Genomic DNA, 21,366 nt, shown 5'->3' on the forward strand with positions numbered 1-21,366 from the left:
AACTTTACTAGCAGAATATGTGTCAAGTGAAATCCCCTTGTTCCATTGCTCTGACCTGAATGGTATTGACAGCTCCTGTGTTTCATCCCTCCCTTGCTTCATATCTCGTTCAGCTTCTCCTCCCTAAATACTGACACCATCACTAAGTGAGTTACCATCACTAAAATTTGCATCAATTCTGTTCTAATTTTGCTCTGTAAAGTTAGCAGAACTTGAAATCACTATTCTTTTGCTCCCATCACTAAAGCAATAGCTCTTTGAGCCCATAAACCTGAGCTTTCTAGTCTTTTGTTGTCCCTTTTTTCTAATTGCTTTTGGAATATGCACCCATGCATTGCTTCCAAACACCCTTAAATGTGCCAGAGATGGCTTTCTCCCATATAGCTCTGTGTTATGTCTCACCTGTAACCACAAGTGAGAGTCCAAATGTCCCACAGCAACAAACATGAACAAATGAATATCAGACACCACAGAGTTAACTCCTCTGTAATCTTCGTTGGCAGCTCTCCCAGAAACTGTCTTTGAACCAAGATAATGAGTCACTGGATGATTCAGAGCCAAAAGGGCAAGCAGAAGACTTCTTCCACACTGTGAGGTAATTAACAAGTTGATCCGAACAAGGCTCCAGAGTTAACATGCCTCCTTATATTTCCTGAAGGGGCGTGTCAGTCTCTTAATCAATCTCTGATTCGTCGTCTCCTTCCAGTTTGAGCTTGACGTTTCTGCCACGTCTGTTCCTTGCATCAAACCAAGATTCTTCGCTTGATCTTCATCTAAGGTCTCTGGCACGTTCTACTGATTCTCTGCTGACACAGGTGTAATTAACAAGGAAGGTACGGGAGAGGATGAGGACTCCGAAACCTCCAGCAAAGCAGGTTCAAACCCCAATGCCCTATCTTCCTCCTCCTCCTGACTCCCATTTATGTCACTTAACAAGGCAGGCTCAAACCTTAATGCCAGGTCTTCCTCATCACTCAAGCCTATGTCTTCTGACAAAGCAGGCTTGATCCTCTGAGTCACAACAGCTCTGCATATCAAGTTATCATTAATGAACTCCACAGGCTGTTAATTAAATAATTAGCAATCAATATGGCTTCATCCCAATATGACCTGCTCAGACCAGAATCCTCTAGCAGTGAGTCCTTCATGGTTTGTAAGACTCCATTCCGTCTCTCAGCAACCATTCTCAGCTGCTGTATAAGGATTTGTGTGTGTGTTTTATTCCTAACAGTGCCAACCACTGTTGAAAACTTGTTGACATGAATTCATGTCAGTTTGCAGCTGATACCTGTTATTTATACTTTCTTTCTGTGAAGTTTACTCATTGCTCAAATTTCTGTAGCACCTCTATTTTACTCTTTAGTAAATAGCAGAACCCAAACCTGCTAGTCATCCACAATAACCAGTGCATACTCAAACTGGCATTGGCCCAACCAAATCTGCATGTACTAGCTTTAGAGCTTTTGTTGTCTGCCTTATGCTACTTTTGCTTACTGAGAATGGCTTGGACTTTGATGTTTTGCATACTGCACAATCCAAATATGCCTTACATCCCTTTACATGCAATCCTTCTGCATACTGTTCCATTTTTTGAACAACTCTGAAGCTGGCATGCCAAGCTTACAGTTCAAGAGATGAACGTATGACTTACCTTTTGCCACATTTCCAAATGTTTGTGCACAATGAATATTTTGTCCCTTCAGCACATAAAGGTTATCCTGCTTTATGCCCTTTGCACACACTTTGCCATTGTGCTTTATGAGACACTTCCCATTTACAAATGTGGTCTCAAACCCTTGCTTGTCTAAGCTAGAGACACTCAGCAAATTATGCTCCATTTTAGGCACACACAAAATATCATTGAACCTTGTTTCCAAATATGGAATATGGCAGCTCCTGCCTCTTCCAATGATTTTAGCCCTTTTGCCATTTGCCAAGGCTACTGCATCTCCAGCAGCTGCATCCATCCTGTAAAACAATTTAGAATTATTAACAATTGTTTGACTAACCACACTGTCAATTAGCCATTGCTTTCTCCAGCAATAGCTGACTTTTGCAACAGCAGCCTGTCCATCAGCTAATTGTCTTCCTTGCAAACTGCTTCTTGTCTTGAAAATGATTTCTTCCTTGCAAAAGCTTTTTCCATTGCAAACAGTGTTTCTTTAAGTAAGTCTTTTCATCACAAATGAAGCACCACCTCTGTTGCTGGGTTGTAATCTGATATCCCCTGCTGGTCTTCTCTTCTCTGGAGACAGCAAGTCTGGAATTTTCCATTCTGCTCCTTGGGCCCCCTCCTCAGGGATTTCTCCTTGTGGCTTTTTCTAAAATGGTGTTTATTTCGCAGTTCCTGCTCTGGTTTGCATTCAAACACTGCAGAAACAATATCCCCCAATCTAAACTGTTTAAAACCAAAAATGCTGAGATTCAGGAATTCCACACTGTTCTAACTCCACAAAGTTTGCATGTTCACCAGATGCTGCTCAATGGATTATCCCAGTTTCAAACTGGCTCTGTATAACTTCCTTGATAATTGCACAATATTGCATGCTGACACACTTACATGTACAGTCCTTAATTTCCGCAACCTTCTTTGCAGTCTTTAAATCAGCTACATTGATAAATTGATCATCTTTTAAACTTAAGATGATATAAGCCATTGTTCTATCATGTTGCCTCTGATCTGCAGCAGTTAACTTGGGGTGGATTTTCCACAATATCCCACAGTTCCTTAGCTTTCAGGAAACATTCCACCTTACAGCCCAAATAATATAATTCTTCTGATCCAAATGAGGATCAGAGGTCTCCTTAATTTTCTCAGCCATCCTGCAAAGCTTTCTCTGCCTTGTTTCTCACACAGGCAGTCGCTTACAATTCAGTCTTTATGTATGTTCTGGTTCTAGCTGAGCCCATAACCTGTGAGAGTTTGCAGCAGAAATTCAAGTCTAGAAAACACAGATGAGTGATTCAGCAGGATCATCAACTTCTTTATAAACATAACAAGATGAGTAAAATTTACAATACTATTCGTAGATTCTTTCAACATAATATAAACAAAAACACAAGCAGTAGCAGCTCAGTTTGAGTTTCAATTCTTGGCAAAAACACAGAGCCAAACCACACCCAGGCTGTCAGCTCCCATTGGCTGGTCTGTTGCCATGTTTACTTACTTGCTGACTTTGTTAACCATGTCTCTGCCAGTTAATGAATATACTCTGACAAAAACCAACTTAACCATTGTTTTACAAAGCATTAGACTTGACCTTGGTTTATTGGGTTTTGCTTTCAATTAATTACAATTAAACAAAGACTTCTAATCACCTTGGAGTTGTGAAGGAAGAGCAACAGACACAAATTTGCCGCATACCAGTAAGCCAGTTTAAACAATGTATTCAACCTAATCCAATTTTCTGCCATATCCTTAAATTTTTCTTGTATAAAGGAATACATTTTTAAGTTTTATTTGGGAAAAATAACCACTTTTAAACATTTTTTTAAAATAAAGAAAATGGCATGATAGAGAATGAAAGTTATTGAATACACCATCTCAAAGTTCAACACTGAATTTGAAAAAAGAATTCAGCTAAAAGGTAAAACAGATTTGAAATGCATTCTAATATCTCTATGATTTAAATACAAAAATGTAAAGATAATCTTATTGAACATACTGTTTTTGTATTTGTATAGAGTAGGGCTATCAAACTCAATTGCATGAAGGGCCATATCAGCGCTAGGATTGACCTCGGGGCTGGCAGGCATGGCCAACTGGGTGGGTGTGGCTGACTGGGTAGGCATGGCCAGTTTGATACTGCTTACTGGGTGTGACTTGATGCCATTCACTGGGCATGGCCAGCTGGGTAGGTGTGGCTGAGTGGTCATGTGACTGAGCTGAGATGGCTTGTTAGCCCCAATGCAGAGAGACAGATAAGAACTCATTGAGTTCAAGAAGATCATTTCTTGAGCAGTTTTTCTCCAGCTTGGCCACTTTAAGCTATGTAGACTTCAACTTCCAGAATTCTGCCTACTATGCTGGCTGGGGGATTCTGGGAGTTGAAATTGACATAGCTTAAAGTTGCCAAAGTTGGGAAATGCTAAAATGAATAGGGAGGGACTCTGTGCGTGAATCAGTTTATCAGCTAAATATCTGGAGATATCTGGTATTTTACCCTTACTGGGCCTCCTGGCAGCTTGCTCACCTGGCCCCCCGAGGGACAGGGGAAATGGCACTTCATTTGATGGCTGACCCCACAGGACAACCCTATTCCTTGGCCACTGTTACATGATACAAGGCTTCTTCCTCTTCTTTGCCAGCACAAGCAAAAGCTAAGGAGCAAGCAACTCGAAGGGAAAGCAGACATCAAAGAATCACCAACCCAGCAAAGATGGGCCTGTACCACTGCACTTGTCAGGGTACTGCAATCCTCCTTAAGCTGAAGCCACCAGGGAGGGGGGAAGAGAGGAAGCATGCCCTAAAGCAGGGGTCACCAACCTTTTGGATCTCAGGGACCACCAAACTCATAATTTTAAATCCCGCAGACCACTAATATGAATTTTGACTGATGGTGAATTGCTGACATTGGTGGGAAAGTCGGTCCCATATGCCAGAGCTGCAGTAGTCACATCCCAGAGCAACTGCTCCTCCATCCAGGTGCACTGGCCTGCCATGAACTGGAGGAGCTGCTCTGGGATGACCAAAGGGCCAGTCCTGTGACTACTGCAGCTCTGGAATATGGGACTGACTTTCCTTTCACTGTCAGCAAGCCACCCTGGCCGTTGGTCTTACCTTCCAGTTCCAGCTCATGTGGCTCTACTCAAGATAAGGTTTGCGCTCGGCTGAAGGGTGGGGGCCATCAGGTGGGCAGGCCATGTGGCTGGCACAACTTTGTGATCTTGTGCAGCCTGGATTAATTGCTTTGGGGGGAGTGCTTTGAGGGGGACATTTCTCTGAGGACCACCAAAATTTTCTCAAAGACCACCAGTGGTCCCTGGCCCACTGGTTGGCAACCACTGCCCTAAAGGCTGGAGAGCTTCCTCTTCAAGCTGAAGCCACTGAAAGGAAGGGGGAGAGAAAGGAGCATGTGGCTGGAAAGGCTGGAAAACTTCTGATGCCTGGCAACAGTTGCAGCTTGTTGCATGTGTCCCCGCCAGGATGGGGTGGGGTGGGCCAAAGCAACACGAGCCAGCCTCTTTCATTTTATAGGCAAGAATAGCCCCAAAACAGTTTATATTCACAAACTAGGGCGAATCCAATCATGTTGCAGACTGGATGTGGCCCATGGGCCTTGAGTTTGACACCCCTTGTAGAGGAATATCCTGCACCAGCTTATCTGTTTTTTATTTGTAATTTGTCAATGGTAATAAAACTATGAAGAGAAATATTACGTGTCAAACAAACTTATTTTGATTCTATTTAAAGGGTATTCATGAAACTGAAATTTTTAAACAGGTATTTAATTTAAATTTGGTACAGGTTACTAGTGAATAAAGACATTCATATTTAGATCTAAATTCAATCATTTAAAACATTGTGGCAAGTCAATATAAGCAGTATTTTTTTTTAAAAAAGTTATTCAGCACATCCAGTTCAACTGAACAAAGAATAAGCAGTTCTTTTATGAGCCAGTGCTCATTCTAGTTCCAGCCGAAAGGGATGATACATTTCTCCAAATTATGTATTTCAGCAGCACCTACCTTTTCAATATGCATTGCAAAAAGTGAAAAAAGGTTTACAACATTATTGGAAAATGTTTTTACTGAAATTGATGTATATATAATATCCAAAAACAAAAAGCAAATTTCTGGTGCCATTAATTAAATCCAAATGAACAAAACTATTGTACAACTTTTAAATTTTTTGAAGATTCTCCACAAATTTCAAAAATGTGTTGACATGACACATCAAGTGAACCGAAGACACTCAAGTATAATAAAAAAATAATTTATAAGCAAGAACAACTCAAAAACAGTTTATGTTTACAAACTAAGCTCCCTCCATATCAGTGCAGAATAGTATAGGTCATGAAGAAAAAAGGGAACAAACATTCATTCAAATACAAGTAATTAACTGACTTTTTAAGAATAATTATATAGTTCAAACACTTCACTTAGGTATAATTAAAAATGGAACTGAAATCAAAAACATTACTTGACATGCGGTGCTTTTCTCTTGCACTCAAGATATAAGTTGATTAAAAAAGCAAGTCATGAAGTAATCTACTTTTTGTGTCTTAATTTCCAACAAGTATATATATTAATAAACAATCCAGAAGAGACAAATATTTTTCTAGAATGCTATGATCTTAAGTAACATTTGAAAACATTTGTACAGTTCATTAAGATGTGCAAGTGCTAGTCAAGTATTTGGTTGTATGGAATAAACACTAAGACCGGTCTTTCCAGTACTGCCAGAGAGAGAAAAAAGAAAAGGACAGTTGTCAAGTGGGAGCGAACATTGAAAAATGCTGGAGTGCACCTATATTTTGTTAAAGGTATTATTTGGTTTATGGAACCTTGCCTAATTTCAAATACTGAACTTTGGTGACAATTATATAATCTTTTCTCTATTAAAAAATTTCAACTCATTATTTTACAGATTTTTTAAAAAAATATATAACTGCAGGAGTGTATCATTCAAGAAACTAAAACATGATGGATAGGCAAATTTTCTCAAATTTGTTGAAAAGCAAAATATTGTACCTAAGAGGTCTTATTTTATAAACCTCAGTTAGGTACTAATGATAATATGCTTTGATACCTGCTTAATTTTCATGTGGTTAGCACTTAAACATTCACACTTTATACACAATTTATACAAAGAATGTTGTTTTGATAGCATTACGCTCAAGATCCCAAACCTGATTGCTATTGTATTACTTATCTTCACACAAAATTATGTGCTCTGTTACATCAAAAAATAAAACCAGCATAAAAGCACAAGCAAATAATAGACAAACTGGCACCAGAAGAGAAATGCCCAGTATTAGTTTACATTCAACTGGATACAGTGTAATAGGAAACAGCAATGCTTCAAGATACTGCATCTACTGGCCATAGCTTCCCTATTTTATTTTATTTGTTTCAAGAAAGGGCAAACACCTTTAAACACTTTGCTTTTTTCCATGCCTATTGGGTTATTTCTACCTCTAATGAGGACAATTGGCTATGGCAGTGATAAGTTCATTTACTAAACAGCTCACTGGAAGGTCAACTTGTGTTTTCAATATGAAACATTCTACATGGTGAAGTCAGATCCCTGAAGAGACTTGATATTATTTGCCATTCTTGAGGACTTCATTTTTCAATTGGAATATCAGTTCGACATACATGTGGCAACATCACTTCAAAATTATATGGAATCCTTCACCATTTTCAGCTGCAAAGAAAATAATGAGCAATTACAAAATGAAATTCATATTAAGCAATGTCTTAATTAAAATTTATGATGTTTCCATTTTATGTCTATGAAAAGGTGGAAATCATAGTTTATAACAATTTTTGGTCTCATAAAATTATTCTGCAAATCTATGGGCTCATAAAATCCTGAAGCTACTGTATGGTTTGTGAATTAACAATTATCATTTCATTTTACAGAAAGATTATAAATTTTAAAATTGATTTAACTTATATAAACTTATATAACTTATTAACTTATATAAAAATAGTAACTAGGAAGTTAGGGTGGTACTTAGATTTCCTCTTTCTGCTATTTTCCCCTCCTTTCAGTATCACCTGTCACAAATGTAACCTGACACTAATATTGATGTTCCAATAACATTAAAACATTTTTCTGTGTGAGGAACTATTTATAGGAATGGACTATAATTTTGGTTATATATGTTATATAACATTTGGTTAAATGTAATAATTTAGATGAAAAAGATCTTAAGTGTGGCTCTTTTCAGCAATTCTTGGGCAAAACTCAATGAAAAAAGGCAAAAAAACCATTTGGAACATGCCCTTAAGGGACATTTGTAAATCCATATAGCAATATCAAACCTAATGACAGCATCTCTGACATAAAAAACAGTATCTCTGACATAAAATGTTTCTGTATACACCATTTCACACGATTCACATTTCAGACTAAGTATGATGTGCAAATATCAAGGGAAATAATAAATGCTGGACTTCTTTGTGGCTTTTGTTTTCATTTTAGAGAGGTCAAAGATGAATTTTTTTTTCCTAACTCTAACTTGTTAATTTTTAGAAGTGCCAAACACTTCTAAACTGTGTCATAAAACACAGTTCATAGTTTTAACAACTGTACATAAGATTAATAATAGCTTGATATGCTTGAATGATACAACAAATAAAATGTTCTGTGGCTGCATATGAGTTTAGGGCTTACCTAGACTCATTCCCATGCTAAGCTGATATAAACATTTTATGTAAAAATAAATTCTAGAAAGCTTAATATAGTATAATTAAAAATCTCACAAGTGCAAAAGCTATTAGAGATATCCTAGATAATAATGTTTGATTTTCTCTGTTTTTATGATTACCATCATACCTTTTATTATGGTAATGAGGAAGCAGCTCTCATCTTCAAAGTTTTGGACCATCTAGGGAGGAAGATTATAAATACTATTGTTTGTTGACAATTGTCAGATCAGTTTAATACATTATATAAAAAGTTAACAAACAAACCCCATAAACAACTTGCTTTCTAATGCTCTTCTCTTATTTGAACTAATATTCTTTTCTGATTTAGTCAAAAGTACAGTGATATCTAATAATGCATAGTTTTAACGTTTTTATTGCATATTTTCAAAATGTGGCAATGTTATAGTTATTATATGGATCTGATATATTTATTTATAAATAAAGGTCACATACATAGTATACATAGTATATAGTATTACATCAGGGGTGGGATTCAATTTTTTTAACAACTGGTTCTGTGGGTGTGGCTTAGTTGGTGGGTGTGGCTTGGTGGTCATGTGACTGGGTAGGCGTGGCCAACTCAACATCACTCATGTCAAGGGGTGCTTCTCCTTGCCTGGCCTCTCATGACAGTGGGGATGCTGCAACGGTCATAAATCACTTTTTGGTCATCACTGAAAAATGGTCATAAATCACTTTTTTCAGTGCCATTGTAACTTTGAATGGTCACTAAATGAACTGCTATAAGTCAATAATTATCTGTACAAAAATATAAAAAGCTTCTTTGCTTGCAAAAAGCTGCCCTAAATACCAATCATTAGATTAAAAACACCTGCAAGCTGGAGTTACAAATCAGGCAGGGTACCAGAGCACCTTAAGGAATTAAAATAGTTAAAATGCAGTGATAAGTATCAGCAGCCAACTCTTCTCATAAAGTGAAACCCTTTAGCAGAGAGGTAATTTAAGCTCTTCAGAAAGCACACCCAGGAGAAGCAATCCTTAGATCTATTTGCACCGTTTAAAGATACCGGCTGGTCTCACTCATCTCACAAGATATCCTAAGGAAATCATCCAGATTGAAGGAAAGGTCACATGCCTCCCAGAAAGGCAGTAAAAAAATAAGCGCCAAGCTTGCATCCTGCCTCTTGAAAGTACACCCCAAAAGGACAGTGCCAGATACCACTAAAGCAGTGAAGGAAGACCCCCATCCCCAGATAGAAAAAGAAACCATGAGGCAGGAAAAAATTCAAACACAATACAAATAATTAAATCACAACAGTAGCTGTTGCTTGTTGAAACTGAAAAGGGAAAATTATCCCATCAATAAACACAGGATTAAATGTCACCAAGCACAGAATTAACCTTCACCAAAAACCAGTTTTAGATGAAAAATCAGAAAGGGTATGTAAACTCACGTTTGAATGTCAATCTTTCTAGCTAACCAAGAAGCCTTGCTGAATGTCACTCAATCTTGGTTCCCTGTCATTAAAAGCTTCTTTCTGACAGGTCTGCTTCATTATTCAATGATTTCTTCAAAGTGCTGATTGTTCAGGGAAGCATTTCCTCCCAAAAGCAGTGTAAAAATCTTAAAACAACCCTTCCCCTTTAAGAAAGTCAAGCCCCAGAAGCTCCGGAAACAGGAAGTCAAGCAAGAATGTAATAAGGGTGGAAAAAACCAAAAGGAGATTGCTTTTAACTACCGGTTCTCTGAACTGTTTAGAAAGCTAACAAGGGGTTCTATAGAACTGGTCAGAACTAGTAGAATCCCACCCCTGTATTACATAGTATACATAGTAATGTAGCTGGAATGTTCAGAAACATGGCAACAAAAATGAGACACTGTGTTCACAAAGAGAAGAATGGTCATGAGACAAGTGATAGTCTGAGCATTTTAAGTCAAAGGACGAGCTACTAATCATCCTTCTGTTCGTGAACTGTCACAGTTTTAAGAAGTAGAATCATATTCCAATGAGTTTTGCTTTATTCTAATTGCTTAATTGATAGGATGAAAGTTAGGCTTATAGGATCTGTTTGTATTGTAATATTAAAAATTTGACTAATTTAGTTGAATTTTAAGGAAAGCAAGATATTCATTAACTAATGCTATATGAAAAATAAATTTCATATATAAAATGAGGTTAGTATGCTTGTTTGTTGATTGTCTTGTCTTTCATTTAGAATTTGAATTCATACTGTTGATTGTAACATCTTTCTTAATCCACAGCAGTAGCAACTAAGCCAGGAAGAAAACACAAACTGATTGGGTTGTTTTGGAATTTTTGAAATATAAAATATGTGTTAGTGAGGAAAAAATGGAATTTACCTGATCACTGACAAGAATATGGATGCCAGTAGGACCTTGTCTGTAAACCTGATTAATTTGATGCAAAGGAATACTGAACACCAAAGCAAGCTTGCGAGTGACTTCCGAGGCAGCCATTTCTTCCAAGTAGATTGCATGGTAAACTAAAATAAAAAAATATCCTAAGAAAGGGTCTTCTAAAAGAACCCATAATACTGCTCTTCAAATACAAATACTTCTTGATTTCTGTCTTGTATTAAATTACTAGTATTCTATTCTATAAAATTGCAGAATTATGAAGCATAGCTTGCTAATATATGATCATTAAAAATATTTTTCATGTATAGATCTACAACACTGATGTTTGAAACATACAGCCTGGAGACCCACTTCATATATTCCTTTCTCTTCAATTCAAGTAAAAATCTGATTGTTTGAATTAAGTTCTGCACCTCAAACCTGAATGCCAGCTGCTGAAAGATGGCTCAAACATTATTGAAGATTATTACTATCTTTCATAATATTCTTGAAATAGAAGTAAGCCAAGGAACAAAATATTCTCTCCAAATAATTTTTGAAATAAAGAGTAAACTCTAAAATAATACAATAGCCATTAAAAGAACTATAGTTAAGCCATGCTGTATATGAAAGGAGAAAATGATCAGGCATTGATCTTTGCCTTTTTGTAAAAAAAAAAAATCTATATTTTTCTAAGTGGAAGCATACCCTTGTTCCATAAATATGTACAATCTTACTCTATGCAAATGTAATCAATCCTGACTTCAAATGCAACATCCACGGACAGCAGAATCTTTCCTGTAAATTGAGATTTTAAGACAGAAAACAATCCTGTACTTTGGGAAAGGAGATTTATTGCTGCCGTATCCTTATATCTGGAAGTGAATATGTGAATATCTCATAATGTCCTTTTTAATAAGTATCTAAAATCTAATATTCCTCCTTTCTCAGGCTATGCTTATCCAGTTGGCCTGGAAATGGATTGGGCGTTGTTGTTTTTTAAAGTTGTTCTGATGGCTAGGCGGTAGTTGGTAATATTGCACCATAAAACAGAATTGTTTAGGACAAAGCAGTATACAGAAAAATATCAATTGACTTCACAGGCAGTTAGATCAATATTCCCAGAACATTTCTATTTTTACAAGTGTACCTTTCTCAATGAATGGCTTAACTTCCACTACATATTTTTATATAATTTATCCTTTATGTCTTTACTCATTATGGAAAAACTTACTACAGCATGATTTTATAGGTTTTTAGACCAAATGTTTTCCCCAAAATTTGAATACAATGCATTTATTAATGCAGTCATGCTCCTTTTGTCATTGAAATATTATATTGAAATAATTTATTTATACAAAATGGTATCTGTTTTGTGATGAATATAAGTTTGTGAATCTTTCTGATATTTTAATTTTTCTTTGAAAATATGACCTAAAATGTGTTCTGTACTCCATATATTTCCCAAAACTAAATAAAGAGAACCTAACTAAACAATTGAGTTAAAATATATTTGTTCATTGATTTATTGAGAAAAAATGATACAATATCTATGTATGGCAAAAGTATGAAGAATAAAGCCAATAGTCTCCAAACAAACACTGATGCCTGCCTATAGTTTACAAAAAAAACCATATGGATAAGGCTGTCGGAAGAATATTCTGTGGTCAAATGAGACCAAAGAAACTTTTTTGCCTGAATGAAAAGTGTTGTTTGGCAAAAAGGCAAACACTTCATTCCAGAACCTTATTTGATGTGTGAAAAATGGTTGCAATATCATAGTTGCGGCTTGCTTTGTTGCCATTGAACCTTTGCTACTATTGATGGAACTACAAATTCTGAATTTTACCACTAAATTATTCAGGGAAATGTCAGGTTATCTGCCCATGAATTGAAGCTCAAGAGAAAATGGCTCATATTTTTCCTTGAATTACCCATAATTTGCTTCGATTTCTATTATTCATAAATCTGAAAAGTTGATTCTTCATCTAAGATGAATTAAGATGCCAAATTTAATCATATTAGGAAACTCTAGAAATCCTAACACACTTGTTTTTTTACAAATGCTACTTGTTAATCAAGTTTGAAGGGAACATATTTCCATATTTTTCGTTAGAGCTTTTTTAAGTCTCATCTAAGTCTCATTAATACATCTATTAACCAGTATCAGTTTGGCATTACTTGTTTCCGGGACAGCAAACCTAAATTGTATTTTAGAAAACTGGAAGCTATTTATGCATTCCAATATAAACTTCCAGCTACAAACTCACTTCTGTGTATTTTTTCAAATACAAGTTGTGGTACAAATAAAATTTATAACAACATAGTATATAATTCAAAATAGATCTGTCCCACTAAAAAAGATTAAAAGATTTTTTCATTCTTTAAAAAGGCTGGTTTCAATGCCTCAAAAAATCTGTAATTGACATACAAAGAACATTATTCCAAGATACAGGAACAGTATATTTGATACCAAGAGAAATTACATACCGAATATTGCACCATTATTTTCTCCATTGCCTGAGTCTTGTTGCCTTTCCAGTCGTATAGTTCTTGACTGCTCTTGGCATACATAAATTGTTAGACGTGGCCTAACAGACCTAGAATGTAAAGAAAGAAATATTTTTTTGAAGAATACTGTGAATGCATGCTCATTCTACTATATTACTTTAATGTTATTCTTTGTGAACTACGCAACATTTTATCACATATTGTTTAGCCAAGAACCATTGAAGATATCCCAATATTGGTAAATTAAGTTCTACATTTAAATGAAAGAAGTAAAACATTGATGTTTGGTGTAATTTTTGTAAAACAACTACCATAGTAGAAGTAACAGCAAGTTAAAAAAATATGCCATTTTAATTCACAATTAGAATATCTGCAATTGTTAATATTTAGTAAGTAGCCATGACCTCAAGAACTTTAGTTTGGTTATAGCTCACCTAAATGAGAAGCTTTGTCTCTTGGCAACAAACCCATCCGTCTTCAAGAAATCAGAACTGCCCAACTGCATTGCTATCAGTCTTACAGTCTACCTTTGAGCTCATCAGTGCCTGCATCATATCTGTGGCCTGCCCTGAAGGTGTACAACAAAACATTCTTCTTTTGAGCACAGTACTTGCAACTCTTGCATGAGCTCACACAGGCATATGCCAATCGAAAAACTAAATTAGCATCTCCCAAACCCTCTAGTCTAAGACAGACTGTTTTATATGATTGACATAGGTAGAGTTGACACTAATGAACTATTTACCTTGATTTAAGTGCATTGTAAAGCCGAATTCCATCAGCAGGACCACAGATTTGTATCAGATCTTCTCTTGTCAGCTTCAATAAATCAGCACCTACAAAGACATTCAGAATGTATACAAAGCAGAAGGGTAGAAATCAATTTACAAAATAAAACTGTCTTTCAAAGATAGATGACAATATTTTTGAATAAGTTACTAATAACCTTTGTGAATATAAACATTTGGCTTTAAGGAATTCTAAGCAAATTAAATTTGATGTACACTTAATCTCTCTACTCATTTAAAATCAATAATTAATACTCAGTCTTCATATTTTATGGTAATTCAGAGCACACTTACAAGATGTCTTAAAACACTTCAGAAAAGCACAGAAAAATAAAAACATAAACATGATTATTACATGATAAAGATTATATTAATGGCATAACTAATGTCATATTCAGTTCTTTCATTGTTGTTTTTTAAAACTGTAACAGCTGCTAACAGTAGTTATGCTTAAACTGCATAGCAATGGATGTTTCAGTACCCTCATGTCAAAAACACTTAGCTGAAATAAAACCCATACACAACTACCTACTTCTGTATGGATAAACTTAGCTGGCTCTAGAGGGACAACTGAATATAATTTTGTTTTCTATATGCCAAACAATAATACCTATATGGGAAAAAAATCCTTACTTATAGCCAAATCATTCTCTCTGTTTATATGGATTTAATTGATTCCAGTAACCTCCACAGGGAAAAAGAAACTATCCAATTGTTTTGCCTTAGATGTTTAATGGATCCTGTTCCATTCTCATTCTTAAACCCCTGAAGCTAGAAATAAGATATTATTGGGAGCATTTGCCAAGATTATTCAAGAACAATCCTCTCTAGTCACTGATCCATGGGACCTGATCCATGGGACCAAGGAGTTCCAGAAGATGAAGTAACAGAAAACATGGCTAGAGCAATGATGTCATAAGAAAAATATATTTGACCAAGCAACTGACTAAAAAAGTCTAAATTGACTTTTTGGTCACAATTGTGTACGTTGCCTATTTTTCCTTAATTTCTCAGAACAAAGATACGAATGTTATGCTATGCTGTCATATATTGCATTATTTACACACACATATATGGAGAGAAGGATTTTTCTTTCTATTTTTACATAATGTATATTTTGTGTGTATTTTGCAATTGTTTTCAGTTGCATGAAACCATTAGAGTAAACTAAATATCTGGAAGATATTTTTGCTCAGAGTTAGATGCTAGATGAACAAATCTTGCTGAGATGACTGAGGTAGGATTATCTAACATTGGTTTGAACTTGTTAATGCTAAGCATAGATCTAAGGTACTCTGTTCTATTAGCTCCAGTGTTGGTGGACTAAATTTCTATCCTACCTGGTTGGTAGCCTGAAAGGTCACATTGATAAATCATTGAGTCCACCTCCTACCTTGAAAGAGATTGTAATATAGTCACTCTTCAAGAAATTACTTCTACCAATGTAGAGATATAGGAAGACAAGAAATCATCACTCTACCAATGCAGACCCACAGAGGGACAACTTGAAGCAAATATTCAGATACTCATATATTAACAAACAGAACAGGAACATTCCATAAATCCTGGGGAGATATTAAAACACTTGGGCTGACTTGTCCTTACTGATTGGGGATAAGAGGGAGGGAAGGAAAAACTCAATCAGACTTGCAAGATTCTGTTATTATAACCTATATCAATGGACTATAATTTTAGCTTCCTACGGAGTCTGTTTCTAGATTTGGTCTACATGAACTGGTTCATTTTAGACAATCAAGATCTCCAACCTTCTTTTGAATGAAACCAATTAGCTGAAATCTTTTCAATCAAGATTCAGCTATGGTGTTGCAATGAACACTTTTTGATTACTCTCGTTGAGGATCATTGGCAAGAGCAGTGTAATCAATGCTGCTATCGTGGTTCTGCTGGATTTCTAGGCAACCTTCAGCACCAACTGTGGTATTTATCTGGACTGATTATATGGATTGGAAAAGGGAGGCATTATTCCTGAATGGTTCCTCCTGAGTGTCTGGTTACAGCTGATTGGGGACAGGTTAAATTCTTAATCATTTCATTATTGCCTGCTGCAAGGCTCAGTCTTCTCAACTATTGTTAAACATCTATGAGACTATTGGGAGATGTCATTCAACCAACACAGAATGAGATATTAGGTCATTCACAAGTACCGGTGAGATATTAATAAACTGAGGTCACCCAGTTATGTATTTCCACCCTGACTGGATTGGTGATATAGTGGAACTCCTGAATGGATAATCAACTATTTTTATGGCCTGAAACTATCTTAGAATATATTGACTGATCTTGGTTTTACTCTTTGTATACTAATACTGTAAATAACTCAGATCTGTGGAAATATAGCATATGTTGTAATAATACATTCATAAATTGTAGATACTTTTATAGTATGTCATAAGATATCAAAACTCCATGCATTATTTAGGTAATCAAAATGGATTTCTCTTTAATTGCATTTAAGGAAATGCTCTATGAAAATTAACTTTCAAGTGCTACTTTAAAAAGTTGGGACTGTTATCCATTGTTTCTATTTAGTGATTAAATAGTTCTATTTAATTTTCAATTACATTTATCCTGGGGTATCAAGTATTTTTCTCTTGTGTAAAAACAGTGTTCTTGGTTTCTGATGCTGTTTACAGAATAATTATCAGTATACAGTAGAGGGACTATAAAGAGAAGGCTATAGAAGCAACCAATTTGCTTGAAGATACGGTGAGATGGTGTGGCACTTGAGGATTAGCGTAATGCAAAACTTATGCTTTGTGGAGACTCAACTCTTTTAACTTTTATAACCAAATCCTAAATTCTTATTTGACAAATACATTGATAGTACTAGAAAGAAGTTGTTTATATTTACTTATTTGTAGAAAGGACACTTAACCAGATGTAGACTGGCATGGCCAAGGCTGAAGATGGTTCAGCCTTAGGATGAGAATCCAAGCAGAAGTTATCTACAAAGTTGGATTGGCAATAAAATGGCAAAGAAATATGATATACATTAGTACCAAAAATAATTTTAACCTCCACTGAACTGATGAGGTATATATTGGTAGCAAATATTTAGCAAAAAAATCTTTGAATCAGTCAATTATTCACTCTGTAGATACATGAAAAATGTTCCCTTTTAGATGCAGTAAGGTCATTTTTATAGTTTGCTATAAAAATAACAATTAAAATCACAAAGATAGTACCTTGGATATATGTAATCTATAATTATACAAATAAATCAAACTGAAACTTACATTATTTACTTTTAAAATACAAAGCAAACTCTGTAAAATATTGAGCTACCTGAGAAATTAGAAAACACCCTTGTATAAGTGGAAAACCTATGTTTAAGCAGCCACTGCTGGGTTTCCTGGATTGTGGCTGATGGATGAAGTTGCTGGGAGAAAGGAGAAAAAGCAGTGTACAATGTTATGATTTTTTCAAGATACTAAATCTGAAAATATGGCAAGTTTCTTGATAGATGAGAAACTGGCACTTACCTCACCACCCGTTAAGGAAACACCTTCTCCTTGATGATTTGGAGATGATGAATTACTAAATAGGCAGAAGTGTGACAAAGGAAAATCACAAAATTAAAAAAAAATGAAATCAGGGCTCTGATTCAGTAGGATATATCTGAACTACTTTCCTATTAGCTGTTTTCCACAGCAAAGAGTTTATTTCTTGAAAGTAACAACATAAAATTAATGATCTCTTTGGAAGCATTTGGACTGTCATAAACAGCACTTAAAACAATCTAAGATGTTGTAAGGTAATTTCATTTGCCATGCTGGAAATAGAAAAATATTGGTATTAGACAGAATTTGGTTAGACAAATTTATTTATTTTCACGTATTTGTATGCCACTTTTCTTGTGACTCTTGCTTAATAAGCGTCCAATAATAGTTTGACTCTGTTCAACCTAACTGACAATTCAATCACTTGTCAATTAGACCTTTGTCCCTCCTAGCTGGTGAAAGCCTTCAGAAAAGGTCACCAGTAGGTGGATTCATGCAGTGATAAATTCCTCTTTGCAAGAGAGGACATTCCTGAGATGGTTTAAGGAAGCACTGGTTTGTCCTATCCTTAAAAAAACCATCACTGGAACCCACTTAACAACTTTTGTCTAGTCTCCCATCTTCCCTATTTGGGTAAGACAGTAGAAAAGGTGGTTGCTTGGCAGCTCCAGAGGGTCCCAGATGAAATTGATTTCTTGGACCCCTTTCAGTCAGCATTTAACCTGATTATGAGATAAAGGCAGTCTTGGTCACACTCATGGACGATCTCTGGTAGGAGCAGGGTAACGCAACATTTCTCATTCTGCTTGACCTCTTAGCGGCCTTTGATACCCATTGAGCATGATATCCTTTTGGGTTGGCTACATGAGATGAGGCTGGGCAGCAGAGTTTTGCATGGTTCAGCTCCTTTTCCCAAGGTCAGTCCCAATCTTTGTTGATAAGCAGTGAGATCTAGCTCGTCTGCTCATTAGCAGTGTCTCACAAGGCTCAATACTCTCTCCTCTTCTGTTTAACACCTCCACGAAGCCATTGGTTGAGATCATTCACGTCTTGAAACATCACCAATATGCTGATACTCAGCTCTACCTGGTGACCTGAGTGATGCTGCCTCTGCCCTGTCATGGTGCCTGGAGGCTGTAGGGATCTGGATGGGGGACTTCAACTGAACTCTAGCAAGACTGATATGGATGCATGGAGCCTTAAGATTTGATTTTTGTTATCATTAGTTCTGGATGGGATTGCATACTCTGTTTAGATTCACTTTGCAACTTAGAGGTCTTCTGGACTAGTTGATAGGAGAGCTTTTGCACAGCTCCAGTCTATACATTTACTGCAAACTTTCCTGGATCATGACTTCCTGAACTCAGTTGCCAAACCCAAGTTATCCCTCTTCTGGACTATTACAATATGCTCTGTGCTAGGTTACCTTTTAAATCCATTTGGAAGCTTCAGCTGGTGCAAAGTGTGACAGTAAGAGCAGTCTTTGGAGCTCATAGGATGGCCCAAAATCCACTTCTGCTCTGCAAATTTCATTGGCTATTGGTCTGCTTCTGAATGAGTTTGAAGGGTGGATAATCAAGCTCTTAATGGCAGAGATCCAGACTATCTAAAAAAATATTCAATCCCACGAGGGCAAGCTCATCCAATCTGTGCCAGCAGAGAAGATTACTATGTATCTGCCCCCTCCCCTCCCCAGAGCCTGAAGACTTGGCTCTATTGGTTAGTCTGGGGACCAAATGGGGAGGGTGGCTGCTGCACTGATGGCAGTCTCCACCTGCCCCCCTGCACTATGCTCTCCACCAGCCTATCTTTTTGATCCTAATGGAGTATTCTCTTTTTATTGTTCATTTTATTATTCTATTACTTTATTTGCTTAGTTTATGTTCTTTTCATCTCTTCCTTTTTATTACTTTAAGCTGCTTAGAGTAACCCCCAACGAGATAGGTGGCAATAAATTTAATAAGAAGAATCCAAAAATTTGTATAAATAAAAAATGGGAAAAGTATTAAGTACTATTGATAAAAACAATAATATAGTTAGTTCTTGATTTATGGCTATTCATTTAACAAGGGATCAAAGTTATGATAGACTCTGAAAAAGTGACTTACAACCCATCTTCGAAGTTACACCATCATACTACTCCTGAGATAACATAATTATAATTTAGATGTTTGGCAAATCACTTACATTCACAATGGTTGCAGTCTTTTGGATCACATGATCATGATATATTACTTCTCAACAAGCTTGTGACAAGCGAAGTCAATTGGGAAAGCTAGATTCACTTAATGAGCATGTGATTCGCTTTAAAACCACAGTAAAAAGGTCATAAATTGGGTTTATCATGTGATGACTTAATCACATTACAGAGCAACATAAATTATTGTCCCAATTCTACGTCGAGGACTACCTTTGAAAAAAATGCTTTTCAATTTGCGAGCACTAAAGGAAAATTCAGATAAAAGATTTAATGTATTAAAGTAGTTTTAAATCAACCCAAGGAGCACACCCAGATGCAGGTAAAAGCAGCTAAATCAGACTTGCAATTGGGTGGTTTGGAACTGGGCAGATGTGAAGGAGAAGGAGCTTTGTTTGATAATAAGAGGCTTGTCGGAGGAGGCTGAAAGAAGCATGAATTCAAAAAACTTAAAGATGATAGAATGAGTGATGATCTGGACCTTTTTAAAAAAACTGATGGATACAGACTTATTTTATGAAATTAGAAGTCAATTGTCAAGAAATGTGTTTCGATTCATAGGAAAATCTGAACAAGTGCTGCAGAGATATTTACAACAGATCTATGAGTGTGGGGAATGATGTAATTGTTTGAAAAGAACCAAGCAATAATTTTAAGGAAATATTTTATTATTAAAAATCAGGATATTTGATTTTTAATGGGCTTATGGTAGATTAGAAGTTGTTGTGGACTTTCTGCAAGTTAAATACAGTAATAGTGTGTTTACAGAGGGCTTTGAAGTTTGATAAACTTCTGTTCACTGTTGTTTTTTATGGTAGATAGATGTTAAGTCAAATTGGTTGAAGAGAGCTGTAGAAGTTCATAAATTGTGGATCTGTTTTGCAAGTGGACGGAAACTACTACTGTTGAAATATAGTTATCTGTATTCAACTGGGAGGACAATCTATGTATTTTTAACGACCTGGCAATCTCATGCATTGGGACAGAGTTGGGGTGACTGGATGGAGCTGAGCAGTTACTGGCCAGATGCCCTTCCTGATGCCTACATGGAGCTCACCGCAGATCATTTCTTTGTGCCTGCTGCTAACTAGGATCAAGCGTCCCAATTGTGAGGCAACAGCTCCACCTCTAGATCACCAGCCACACATTGCATATTTTTTGCCTTGTTTAGTTTTGTTCTTGTTCCCTTTGTATTTTAACTTTGGAAATAAAACAAAAACAAAACAACAATAGTAATAACGATGATGATGATGTCAAGGACTACCTATAACATCTAGAGCAGGGATGTCAAACTCAAGGCCCACAAGATGGATCCGGCCCGCAGGGTGGTTAGATCTGTCTGTGGGGCCACCTTGGAAACAGCATAGGACCAGCCCGTGATGCCTCTGCCAGTGAAAATGGAACTGTTTTTGGCTGCAATGGTCTCCTGCAGCTTTCTGCTGCAGCCCTCCCAAGCTCCATTTCACTGGCAAAGCACTTGGGCCACCACAGGTGCCCATCAGCACAAGTGATCTTGAGCTGCCCCCACCCCCTGAAGTCAAACACAACCGTGATGCAGCCCACAGTGAAATTGAGTTTGATACCCCTGATCTAGTGTTATTAATAAGCTGGGTTTCTTATCGGAATGCCATCACCATCTTAAGAAAGGTA

At 36.4% G+C, this 21,366-nt stretch overlaps 2 protein-coding genes across 9 annotated transcripts in view; one reads left to right on the forward strand and one right to left on the reverse strand.

The window, feature by feature from the left end:
• CRTAP (cartilage associated protein) overlaps window positions 1-12,196 on the forward strand; it is an 83,321-nt gene extending 71,125 nt beyond the window's left edge. For 2 of the 4 annotated variants that reach the window (XM_026718703.2, XM_087918496.1), the window contains one exon: window positions 10,604-12,196. Coding sequence is in view for 2 of the 4 variants with exons in the window: in XM_087918496.1 (XP_087774622.1) it covers window positions 10,604-10,609 (6 nt within the window). In the remaining 2 variants the exon portion in view is untranslated. The remainder of the gene's footprint in view (window positions 1-10,603) is intronic. The other 2 variants (XM_087918494.1, XM_087918495.1) reach the window with 1 other exon arrangement.
• UBP1 (upstream binding protein 1) overlaps window positions 3,250-21,366 on the reverse strand; it is a 108,870-nt gene continuing 90,753 nt past the window's right edge. For 3 of the 5 annotated variants that reach the window (XM_026718699.2, XM_026718698.2, XM_087918492.1), the window contains 7 exons: window positions 17,502-17,556; window positions 17,305-17,398; window positions 13,956-14,046; window positions 13,190-13,299; window positions 10,703-10,845; window positions 8,507-8,558; window positions 3,250-7,369 (listed from right to left, as the gene is read on the reverse strand). In XM_026718699.2, the coding sequence (XP_026574484.1) occupies window positions 7,332-7,369; window positions 8,507-8,558; window positions 10,703-10,845; window positions 13,190-13,299; window positions 13,956-14,046; window positions 17,305-17,398; window positions 17,502-17,556 (583 nt within the window). In that variant the 3' untranslated portion in view covers window positions 3,250-7,331. Of the gene's footprint in view, window positions 7,370-8,506; window positions 8,559-10,702; window positions 10,846-13,189; window positions 13,300-13,644; window positions 13,779-13,955; window positions 14,047-17,304; window positions 17,399-17,501; window positions 17,557-21,366 lie in introns of those variants that run through there. The other 2 variants (XM_087918493.1, XR_015740467.1) reach the window with 2 other exon arrangements.

This window comes from Pseudonaja textilis, chromosome Z (genome assembly GCF_049901715.1).
Source record: "Pseudonaja textilis isolate UNSWEBS1 chromosome Z, rPseTex1.2, whole genome shotgun sequence".
NCBI lineage: Eukaryota > Metazoa > Chordata > Lepidosauria > Squamata > Elapidae > Pseudonaja > Pseudonaja textilis.